General features: G+C 44.3%; 1 protein-coding gene across 1 annotated transcript; it reads left to right on the forward strand.

The window, feature by feature from the left end:
* The first annotated feature begins 3575 nt into the window (after nucleotides 1-3575).
* Nucleotides 3576-8686, forward strand: LOC117092527 (placental protein 13-like). The gene is made up of 4 exons (XM_033226205.1): nucleotides 3576-3790; nucleotides 5842-5918; nucleotides 6422-6632; nucleotides 8435-8686. Exons 1-4 carry the CDS (start codon nucleotides 3776-3778, stop codon nucleotides 8549-8551), a joined length of 420 nt encoding a protein of 139 aa, XP_033082096.1. The 5' UTR covers nucleotides 3576-3775; the 3' UTR covers nucleotides 8552-8686.
* The last annotated feature ends 3576 nt before the right edge of the window (nucleotides 8687-12262 follow it).

Genomic DNA, 12262 nt, shown 5'->3' on the forward strand with positions numbered 1-12262 from the left:
TGTGGAAAAAAAGTGATGATTCCTCAAACAGCTAAAACAGAACCACATTCAACCCAGCTATCCCATCACTGGGTATATACCCAGAAGAATGGAAACCATTCTATCATAAAAACATGTGCATGTGAATGTTTATTACAACACTATGCACAATAGCAAAAACATGGAGTCAACCTAAATGCCCATGAAGGACAGACTGGATAGAGAAAATGTGGTGCATATACACCGTAGAATACTACGCAGCCTCAAAAAATAATGAGATTATGACTTTTGAAGGAACGTGGGTAGAGTTGAAGGCCATTATCCTTAGTGAACCAATGTGGAAACGAAAAACAAAACTCTGCATGTTCTCAGAAGTGTGAGCTAAATGATGAGGCCCATGGATACCTAGAGGGAAACAACCGCACTGAGGCCTACTTGAGGATGGAAGGTAAAAGGTGAGACAGGAGCAGAAAAAATAACTATTGGGTACTAGGCTTACTACCTGGATGATGAAATAACCTTCACCGCAAATCCCCATGACATGAGTTTCCCTGCACATGTACCCCTGAACCTAAAATAAATGGTTTTTTTTTTTTTTTTTTTTTTTTTTGAGACAGAGTCTTGCTCTGCCACCCAGGCTGGAGTGCAGTGGCCGGATCTCAGCTCACTACAAGCTCCGCCTCCCGGGTTTACGCCATTCTCCTGCCTCAGCCTCCCGAGTAGCTGGGACTACAGGCGCCCGCCTCCTCGCCCGGCTAGTTTTTTGTATTTTTAAGTAGAGATGGGGTTTCACCGTATTAGCCAGGATGGTCTCGATCTCCTGACCTCGTGATCCGCCCGTCTCGGCCTCCCAAAGTGCTGGGATTACAGGCTTGAGCCACCGCGCCCGGCCAATAAATGTTTAAAAAACAAAGAAAAAACCAATCTCACTTTCTCCTGGAATCTACAGGAGAAACAGTGTCTCTGAAACTTTGATTCACATGGACATCAAGAGAAAGGAGAGAGTATTGCTAGAGTCCAGGTGTGGGACAGACAGATGAGACCAGCTCTCATCTGGTAGAGCCAAAGGGCTTAGCGTAGGGCAGGTTGATGCAAGGACTTTCTCTACCTCTCCCCTGGATCATCCTGAGGATCAAGGTCAATGCTGTCCGAGAATATTTAAAGGCAAAAAGAGCAATTTAAAGGCAGAATGTATGATTGGTAGGTGTCTCTTTCCAATAAGTGTGGGGAAGAGGAATGCAGACTATGGGGGTGATGGTCCCTTTGGTGAGGTCTGCACAGCTGGTATGCAGTACCAGCTACTCGGGAGACTGAGCTGGGAGGATCACCTGAGCCCAGGAGCCAGAGGTTGCAGTGAGCCGCCACTCCACTCCAGCCTGAGTGTCAGAGTGAGACCTGTCTCAAAACAACAACAGGCCGGGCGCGGTGGCTCAAGCCTGTAATCCCAGCACTTTGGGAGGCCGAGACGGGCAGATCACGAGGTCAGGAGATCGAGACCATCCTGGCTAACACGGTGAAACCCCGTCTCTACTAAAAAAATACAAAAAACTAGCCGGGCGAGGTGGCAGGCGCCTGTAGTCCCGGCTACTCCGGAGGCTGAGGCAGGAGAATGGCGGGAACCCGGGAGGCGGAGCTTGCAGTGAGCTGAGATCCGGCCACTGCACTCCAGCCGGCGACAGAGCAAGACTCCGTCTCAAAAACAACAACAACAACAACAACAACAACAACAAAAGGTGAGCAAAGACAGGAACAGATGCTTTTTCTTTTTCTGTTTTTTTCTGAGACGGAGTCTCGCTCTGTCCCCCAGGCTGGACTGCAGTGACACCATCTAGGCTCACTGCAAGCTCCGCCTCCTGGGTTCACGCCATTCTCCTGCCTCAGCCTCCCGAGTAGCTGGGACTACAGGTGCCCACCACCAGGCCCGGATAATGTTTTGTATTTTTAGTAGAGACGGGGAGCACTTTTCAAAAGTAGACTTACAGGTGACCAACAAGTACATAATAAAAGCTCAATGTCACTGAACATTAGAGAAATGCAAATCAAAACCACAATGAAATACCATCTCACACCAGTCAGAATGGCTCTTCTTTTTTTTTTTTTTTTTTTTTTGAGGCGGAGTCTCGCTCTGTCGCCCGGACTGGAGTGCAGTGGCCGGATCTCAGCTCACTGCAAGCTCCGCCTCCCGGGTTTTTACGCCATTCTCCTGCCTCAGCCTCCCGAGTAGCTGGGACTACAGGCGCCCGCCACCTCGCCCGGCTAGTTTTTGTATTTTTTAGTAGAGACGGGGTTTCACTGTGTTAGCCAGGATGGTCTCGATCTCCTGACCTCGTGATCCGCCCGTCTCGGCCTCCCAAAGTGCTGGGATTACAGGCTTGAGCCACCGCGCCCGGTCAGAATGGCTCTTCTTAAAAAGTCAAAAAAGGACGGATGCTGGCAAGGGTGTGGAGAAAAAGGAGCACTTACACATTATTAGTGGTAGTGTGAATTAGTTCACACATAGAGGAAAGCAGTGTGGTGATTCCTCAAAGAACTTATACAGAACTACCATTAAACCCAGCAATCCCATTACTGGGATAGGTGTATACACTATTGTATACACAGAAGAATATAACTGATTCTGCCTTAAAGATATATGAACATGAATGTTCTTTTCAACACTATGCACCATAGCAAAGACACAGAATGAGCCCAAATGCCCATCAAGGACAGATTAGATACAGATAATGTGATACATATACACAATGGAATACTATGAAGCCCTAAAAAAGAATGAGGTCATGTCTTTTGCAGGAACATAGATGGAACTGGAGGCCATGATTCTTAGCAAACTAATACAGGAACAGAAAACCAAATACTCCATGTTCTCACTTATAATTGTGAACTAAATGATGAGACTCATAGACACCAAAAGGGGAACAACACACACAGAAGCCTACTCTACAGTGAAGGGTGAAAGGTGGGATAGGAGCAGAAAAAACAACTATTGGATACTATGCTTAGTACCCAGGTGAAGAAATCTTATGTACCACAAACCTCATGACACGACTTTATCTGCATAGGTACCCCTCTAATAAAAGTAAAAAAAAAAAAATTTAAAGAAAAAAAACCAATCTCACCTTTCTCCCAGAATCTACAGGAGAAACAGTATCTCTGAAACTTTGTTTTACTTGGGCTCCAAGACAAAGCAGAGAATGTAGCTAAAGTCCAGGTATATGACAGACAGTTGAGAGTGACCCTCACACGGCAGAGCCAAGGGGCCTAGTGTGAGGCAGGTTCATGCAGTAACTTTCTCTACTTCTCTCCTGAGGATCAAGGTCAGGAGGATCTGACCTTCAAAGGCTCTCCCAGAACCTTTAAATGCAAAGAGAATTGCCTTCTAGGTCTAACATCTTTTTCCAAAATTCCCAATTTACTTTCAGTCATTGTACAAATTGGGAGAATGTACACCTTCTGGCTAGATTCTGCATAGTGGAGAAAAGGCTTGAGAGGCACAAAGAGAAGCTTTACAATCACTACCCCTCACTCCATCATCCTATCCCTGGTAACCCAATCCACAGCCTGGTACCTCCCCTACTGTCATTTCTGCTGCCTTACAGCAAACAGCTATGGTTGTGACAGAGTTTCTTCCTGACATCTGAGTGTTTCTCCTGCTACACGGAAAGCTTGCTGGGAGGGGCTTGGAATCTGGCATGAAGCCAGAGGGCATCTCTGAGTTGCAGCATTTAAATGATCCCACTCAGAGATTCACACAGAAGACTGGACACAATTCTGAAGAGTTGCCCAGAAGGAGAGAACAATGTCATCACTACCTGTGAGTTGAAAAGGCACAGACTTTAATAATCTCAAGTCACATAAACCGAGAAAGAAACAGGGGAGATTTTCTGAGATGAAAATATGAGCAATTCTACTAAGAATGCTTTACTGAGAGGTGTGGTTGTGTGGAAGAGAAACGCTGAGGCTCTGGTATTTGAGATGATTGTGGGGTGTGAGGTGTGGACCCTGGACCAGTGTAACCCTCTGTGAGGGTGTGATGGTATCTGATGAGAGTGAACTCTGCTGAGATTAAGTGACTTTAGGTGGGAGGCGGATGCCCCACCAGGATGGGCGGGTGTGTGAGTGAGTGTAAGCGGTTGAGTGTGCTTTGTCTTCTTGTTTGTGATGTGAGTGTGTATTTGCTCACAGCCAGACCAATGCATGGTCACCTTTATGTGCACAGTGAGCAGGTGTGTGTGACTCAGTGAATGGTATGGCTGTGTGTGACTGTGGGTGTGTGTGCTGTTATGTGACAGGGTGTTGAACTGGGAACATGCATGTGGCCTTCTGTGCATGTGAAGGTTCCTCCACACACAGCAGCATCTCTGATGAAGCAGCTGTATGTCTTTTCATGTGTGGCAATGTGGATCCCAGATGGCTTAACTGGTAGGGATCTTGGGGATTGTGAGTTACCAAGGACTAGATTCAGGTCACTTATGAGAGGAAAATGTAGCATCGGTAGATGTCTCTTCCCAGTAAGAGTGGGGAAGAGAAATGCAGACTATGGGGGTGATGGTTCCTCAGGTGGGGACTGCACAGAGTGACCACTGGCTTTGGCTTCCCAAGCTCAGCTTCCTTGCCCCAGCTCAGCCTGTTCTTCCCATTGTGGAACAGGAGAGTGTTCAGACACAGATTTGCCAGGGAAGAATATTAGAGGCCGTGGTTTCAGCGACTGAACCACGCAAAATAATCACGGTAAGCTCTGTCTGAAATGAAACTAAACTTGTTCCTCCACCCATGAAAGAACAAGCTCTGTCTGAATTCAGACAGAGCTTACCGTGAATGTTACTCAACAAAGCAGCTGGGTTCACTGGCTCGCGGCTATAATCCCACCAATTTGGGAGGCAAAGATGGGAGGGTAACTTGAGGCCAGGAGTTTGACACCAGTCTGGGCATCATAGTGAGACCCTTTCTTTGAAAAACTTTAAATATCAGACTAGCAGAGTGGCAGGCACCTTTCGCCCCAGCGACACAAGAAGGGGCAGATGTGTGAGGATCACTGCAGCCCAGGAGTTCGAGGTTTCAGTGAGCTGTGATTGCAACCCTGCATATCAGCCTGGGCGACAAAGCAAGACCCTATCTCAAAAATATGGAAAAATTATCAACCACTTGTAGTAGTCGTAGACATCAATCGTTCCCTCTAGTTATGTCTCTGACCCACAGGCTTCATATGTGCAAGTACTGAGGCTGCGCTGTCAGCAATGTGTCCCCTTCTGGGAAGGACGTCCATTGCCCTTGATGATTGCGATGCATGTGCCTCCCATACACAGGGGTTTCCTGTTCTTTCATCATTTCTCTCTCTTTTTCAACAAGTGTTGTTTCTCTCTGGAGTGAATTTCTAAATTCTTTCACCCTCAAGTCTTGTTTTCATTTTCAGAGTTGAAAATAAGGCAGGTCAATGTTTCAGGAGGACTCCCCTGTTCTGTTAGGTCACCCCTAACAGACCCTACACATGCCAGGGATTAGAGTAGAAGTTTTACATATATTAACTCCTCTATTACTGAGAACACCCTACAAAGTAGGAATTCCTGACAATCCTCCTTGTTCTGGGGAAACCGAGGCAGGGAGCGGTTAAGTAATAGATCTAAGATTGCACTGCTAGTAAAAGGCAGAATGAGGACTGAAATCCAGGATGCCTGGCTCTTGAACAACTGCTCCTACCTATAGGTCCACCATATCTTCAGGAATATGGGGCCCTGACTGTGGTAGGGTGAAAGGGGAGAGGCCTCAGAGTCTGCCCTGTGATCTCTAACCTCCTGCACCATGGGAATCTGTTACAATAGGGGAGGCTGACCCTTTACCTCTCACTCACTTTCAATACTCTGGCAGGTACCATACACACTGCCTGTTTCCTTGTCTGTTGGTTCCTGCGTGATAATCACAGGGACACCGATCCTCACTTTTGTGTGAGTACTCCATGGTCCAATGGAGGGGGTGGAGGAGAGAAGGGAGAATATTTGCTAAGGGTTTGACCTTATGTGTGGGTGATATGGAAATGTCTAGTTGGCATAATGAAGGCCTCATGCAAGTGCACGCCCTGGGGACCCTCCAGCACCAGGCATGAGACCTGCAGCAACTGCATGTGGGTCAGCCATGGGGACTAGGGGAGGAGGACACTCAGTGGGTTGGGGCCGTGGCTCTTTATTAAAGGGATAGAATTTCCAGGAAATGAACAGATCATAGGCCCAGGTCCCTGAATGGTGCTCAGTTTTTGTCTGGGGATGAGGAGCACAGCATCTCCCTGCCTGGGAGCACGAGGAGCTGAAGCATCCCCACAGGGACCAGGACTGCAGTATCATCAGGGAGACTTCTTGCCCTGGGTAAAGAGGGGAAGGGATTTGTGTGTGTGTTGAGTGTATGTCTGCACTATGAAGGAACCTGCCCAATGTGCTGTGTGCTTCGACCTCAGCAAGGACCCACAGCTGGAGGTGAATTTCTACACTGGGACGGATGAGGACTCAGATATTGCTTTCCAATTCCGACTGCACTTTGGTCATCCTGCAATCATGAACAGTCGTGTGTTTGGCATATGGAGGTACGAGGAGAAATGCTACTATTTACCCTTTGAAGATGGCAAACCATTTGAGCTGTGCATCTATGTGCGTCACAAAGAATACAAGGTGAGTACCTCAGGAGCTTCCAGGACTGGAGCTTTGTGGGCTCCTAGAGGAGGCAGCTTTCATTCACCTGGTGCCACCAGTCCCTTGGGGCCCATCTTCCATAACTACTCCTGTTTCAGGTTTTCATCACAGAGCACCCTCTGCTTGCACTGCCATCCTCTGCTCTTTCCAAAATCTGACCAACATCAAGGTCGGCTCACCTGCCATTTCCCCCAAAGTGGAGAATCTCCTGTCTTTTCCCATAGTGCTCATTTCTACTTATGCCATTCTTTAAATTTTCATTTAGCTGAATGTATACAATATACTTAAGGAAAAGATGGTTTTAATCATTCAAAAATTGTGTCTTTGTCTAACTTTTGGGCCCCAATTCTACTCATAAGAACAGCATTACTAGAATTCCGCTCTTCTTCAGAAAGAATCTTTTTATTTTTTTATTTTTTTGAGACAGAGTCTCACTTCGTCATCCAGGTTGGAGTGCAGTGGTGTGATCACAGCTCATTGCAAACTCCACCACCCAGATTCAAGCGATTCTCTTGCCTTAGCCTCCCAATAGCTGGAATTACAGGTGCATGCCATCACACCTGGCTAACTTTTGTATTTTTAGTAGAAGCGGAGTTTCACCATGTTGGCCAGGCTTGTCTTGAACTCCCAACTTTGCGTGATTTGCTCACCTTGGCCTCCCAAAATACTGGGATTACTGGCATAAGCCACTGTGCCCAGCCTTTCAGAGGAAACCTTTGCCTATGGACGGATATAGATATGTCTATGATTTCATTTGTTTTTAAGCAAATCCCAGTATAAGTTGCTCTACACATTACACTTCAGGAATTAAGTTGATTTGTTGACAAAGAATATATCTTGAAGGCACTATCAATCCATGGTGCCACTTCAGTTTTTAAAGATTGCATAATATTCCATTAAAAAGTTTACCCAAAATTATTGAACTTGACCCTTTTTTGGGCATTAAAGTTTTTTCCAGTATTTTGTTCTCACACATGATCCTGTATTAAGTTTTATAGTCAGTCCTCTTGTCATTACTAATTTCCCAATACTTATACTGGAAGGTAATTAGAAAAAAAAAAGGAAAAAACCAGCTCAAAAATGTGTAAATTTTAAATTTGAAAAATTTACATTAAGAAGGTGACTTTCTCTATAGCTTCAGTATAAGGAATATATCCATACTCTTTGGTTTTCTCTAATGAATAGGCCAAAAGATTCACATCTTATTCAGAGTCAAGTGAGGGATCTTTTCCAATGCTTAAAAGTTGTTGAAGATAATATCCTATGTTTTACAAGACCTGTCCTCCCTTAACTCTCTAAGAATCCTGGGTTTCATTGTTTGCCACTACCATCTCAGATGTAGGCTATACAAAGAGGAACTGTGCCATCAGTAGTAAAAGGCAGTCACAGTTCATGGAACTGAAAAGTATGCACTCAATGAACATGGTCTAGCAGTAACCCTGTGGCATGTCCTGTGTGAGATGCAGGGTCTCAAGTTCCTGAGACACAGTCCCTGGTGATGGGGATCTTCCAGGTTGGAAGGGAGGCTGAGTAAACAAGGACTGTGTGACATGCTGTATAACTTCACTAGGGGAATGAGAGAAAACATTAGAAATAAAATGAGCAAGTGCCTCAAATAGGCATAAAACGTAGCCTGTAAACAGAAATATGTCTACTAGGTTCACTTCTGTGTAACTAGGAGTTTTCATGGGGAAGGTTATTTGTACTAGGTCAGAGAGGAGAAAGGGCTGAAAACCTGTTTGGTGGCATACTGTCTTTCTGATGCATTTTTCCTCTTGTAGGTAATGGTAAATGGCCAACGCATTTACAACTTTGCCCATCGATTCCCGCCAGCATCTGTGAAGATGCTGCAAGTGTTGAGAGATGTCTCCCTGACCAGAGTGCTTATCAGCGATTGAGGGAGATGATCAGACTCCTCATTGTTGAGGAATCCCTCTTTCTACCTGACCATGGGATTCCCAGCGCCTGCTAACAGAATAATCCCTACTCACCGTTTCCCCTACACTTGATCATTAAAACAGCACCAAACCCCACATGGTTGGTTCTTGCTTTAAGAGGGGAAAAGAGGAAGTGCTCATCCCCAAGAGGGGCCAGGGCATTCTATGGGAGGCATCAGGAAATCAAAGGGGATAAACCTTCCTGTGACAAAGGGAGTGAGTGACAAGGTCACTGGAATGTCTGAGAAGACATTAGAAACAACATTCTTCTATAGTATGTAGTTGACGTCAGACAGTCTGAACCAAAATCCTTATCCAATGTCAGATGACTCACCGCACTGAAATGTTAGGTAGTTGCTTACAGCCACATAGGTGTACTAGTGGCTTCGGGCAGAAGCTGTAACTTGAGGAAAATCATATAGAATTCCTTAATTTTTTTCATTGTTCTCAGGATGCTTATTGTGTAGGCACATTGTGAAGTTTTCAATCTAAGTAGTAGGGAAATACTGGAGCCCAGTGTTTTCCTTAAAGAATCCCAATTATTCTTATTTCCAAATATTCAAAGATTTTTCCATTTTTTGTGTGCAGAATCCAGGGGTTTCTCTTTGGAAATAAATAGTCATGGTTGTAGATCAGAGAACATGTAGATTATTATTGGAATAGACACAGTTCATGCACATGGACACAGTGAACAGACCCTGCTTTACTGCTGTTCCAGTGACAAATTGTAGCATAACAAACCTCCCAACACATATTGACTAAAGTCAATCATTTATTTTGATCTCTCCTAGCTTTACAGGTTTATTGAACTCATGTGAGTGGTAGGTCATGTGATGGGAGTCATGTTTTTAGAGAAATCTTTTAGTCTGGGATTTCAGAGGATGCTTCACTCATGTCCAAGTCAATACTAGAGCTGAGTGAACACCTAGAAACTGGCTGGGTATCTCTTTCACTACCACACCTTTCCATTCATGCCTTGAATATGTTCAAATCAGGAGAGTCTCATGGTTCTTGGACTTAATGAATGGTGATTGGCTTTCAGCAAAGAAAGCCTTTCCAAAGGCTCATGGAGACAGTTCATGGCATTATAAGACCTACCTTTGAACGGCAGACAGTGTCACTTCTATAGCTTTACATTGACCATGGTGAGTCACATAGACAGCCCTAATCAAAAGGAGAGGACTCCACAAGCTGTGGTTATTGTGACTGTAGTCATGAGGGGCCATCCTTGGCAACTAGTTCCATTCAGTTGTTACTGGCTTATATACTTCCCACATACCAACAACACTAACCCTGTAAGGGATCTCTGAAGGCAATACTACAACAGGAACAGGCTCAGAGTGAAGTGCAGTATCTTATCTCATCAGGATATGGTGTCTATCAGGTGACTAAAAATTATCACTTGCAATCTCTCTCAACATGTGCACCAAAAGGACACATTATCTGCTTTATACAAATCAAACAAAGAAGACTGAAAGAGACAGGAAAAAGGCAATGAACACACCTACTTTAGAGGGGCAAAATAAAATAGACAGCAGTCATTAATCCATATCACTGGTGAAACCAACCAGACAGCTATTTTCATTTTCTCTGGGAATGCTTCTCTGTAGCACTTGTCCTCACCCTCCATTCTCAGCTTCTTGGAGTTCCTACCAAGATGGCAGAATGACAGCCCTTTTCCCACTAGAAGAAGAGCTGTGATTATCTGCTTCATAGCATGTATGGAGAACCACTTAGGAGAAGAGAAACAACATATTACTTAAAAATCAATGAAGGCAGATTGAAGAGAGTCCCACTAAATAGCCTCTTTGTTTGCAAGGGCCATCTCAGGTGTCATTTTAATCATTCTCATCGTCTCTCCCCATGTTCACTGCAACGGTTTCTGTAACTCCAACCTCACTCATGGGTATGCCTCTCTCCTTACCCCTCCTTTAACCTAACATCCAGATACCTTGAGATGCTAATGCACAGTGAATGACACTCTTCATGCCTCTCTTCCTTGTTTCTTTCCAGTATGGAATGAAATTCCCTCCCCTCTCAGTGGAAACTCTTGTGTTCTGATTAGGTATACTCTCCTCCTTACACCTTCCATTTCACAGTCTTGATCACTACTCTATTTTGATAATGGATTATAGGCCCCATCACCACCACGAAATTCATTTTTTGGGGGAATTATGTAATTTGTGCTGTGAGTGGATGAAAACTATCCTGAAACCACTGGCTTAATGAGCAGAAAATGACTTGGATTTCACATCGACTTGCTGCTTGCCCGGCAGTCATTTTATTTGAATAACTGAGATAATTTTACATGCCGGCCCTGCCAGGCAAACACACAGTGACTGCCTTTTCTTGAATGATATTCACCAGCTCAATGCACTTCCTAAAGGTCATTCGTTACATTCATCTTTATTCAGCTGCTACTCTGTGCTCATGGTGGCCAGGAATGACATCTCAGATACAAAGAGATTACATAGAGTCCGGGGCGAATGTTCAACTAATAATTTTTGAATTGCCTCTGAAAATCTACTCAACATCTTTCCTCCTCCTGCTCAATCAGAATTCATTGTCTTCTCCCAGCAAATCTGGGATTGCTCAAAAAGCAGAAACTCTTTAATGAACTCTAAAGCCTCCTCATCTCAAAGGTTTTTTGGTCTTTCCAGTTATAATTGAAGCCCCCAAAGAATAAATATACTCTGTGATAATAATGTCCTTGATGCCTAACTCTGTCAGCATTGCGATTCCTCTGGGATGCCATCCGTGATGGTGCTAAACATTCGTGTATGTGGGCCTCTATTTGCAAGTGAGGGGCCCAAGAAGATGGAATAAAAAGGAAATAAAAAAAAAATTTCCCCAATTTATTTATTTTTACCATTCTTTAATTTTCTTTTAAGTTCAAGTGTACATATGCAGGTTTGTTAAGTAGGTAAACCCCTTGTCACGGGTGTTTGTTGTGCAGATTATTTCACCATCCAGGTACTGAGCAAAGTAAAAAGTAGTTATTTTTTCTGCTTTTGTCCCTCTTCTCACCCTCCACTCTCAAATAGGCCCCAGTGTTTGTCATTTACTTCTTTGTGTTTATGAGTTCTCATCATTTAGCGTTCACTTATAAGTGAGAACATGAAGTATTTTTCTTCTGGTCTGCATTAATTTGCTCAGGATAATGGCCTCTAGCTCCATCTATGTTCCCTCAAAAGACATGACCTTGTTCTTTTTTATGGCTGCATAGTATTCCGTGGTATGTATGTAACATTTTCTGTATTCAATCTGTAATTGATGGCACTTAGGTTGATTCCATGTCTTTGGTATTATGGTTTTATTTTGCATTTCCCTGATGATTAGTGATGTTGAACTTTTTTTCATATGTTTATTGGCAGTTTGTGTATATTTTTGTCTTTGTACTGATATTTTATTTTATTTTATTTTATTTATTTATTTATTTTTTTTGTTGAGACGGAGTCTCGCTCTGTCGCCCAGGCTGGAGTGCAGTGGCCTGATCTCAGCTCACTGCAAGCTCCGCCTCCCGGGTTCCCACCATTCTCCTGCCTCAGCCTCCGGAGTAGCTGGGACTACAGGCGCCCGCCTCGTCGCCCGGCTAGTTTTTTGTATTTTTTAAGTAGAGACAGGGTTTCACCGTATTAGCCAGGATGGTCTGGATCTCCTGACCTCGTGATC

This window comes from Trachypithecus francoisi, unplaced genomic scaffold, assembly GCF_009764315.1.
Source record: "Trachypithecus francoisi isolate TF-2019V2 unplaced genomic scaffold, Tfra_2.0 Lachesis_group12, whole genome shotgun sequence".
In the NCBI taxonomy this organism is placed as follows: Eukaryota; Metazoa; Chordata; class Mammalia; order Primates; family Cercopithecidae; genus Trachypithecus; species Trachypithecus francoisi.

Excerpts from the sequence above, each read along its gene's own strand:
- LOC117092527 (XM_033226205.1), top strand. Across the intron at positions 5,919-6,421 it reads ACACCGATCCTCACTTTTGT|CAAGGACCCACAGCTGGAGG; the intron begins GTGAGTACTCCA and ends CTTCGACCTCAG. Across the intron at positions 6,633-8,434 it reads TGCGTCACAAAGAATACAAG|GTAATGGTAAATGGCCAACG; the intron begins GTGAGTACCTCA and ends TTCCTCTTGTAG.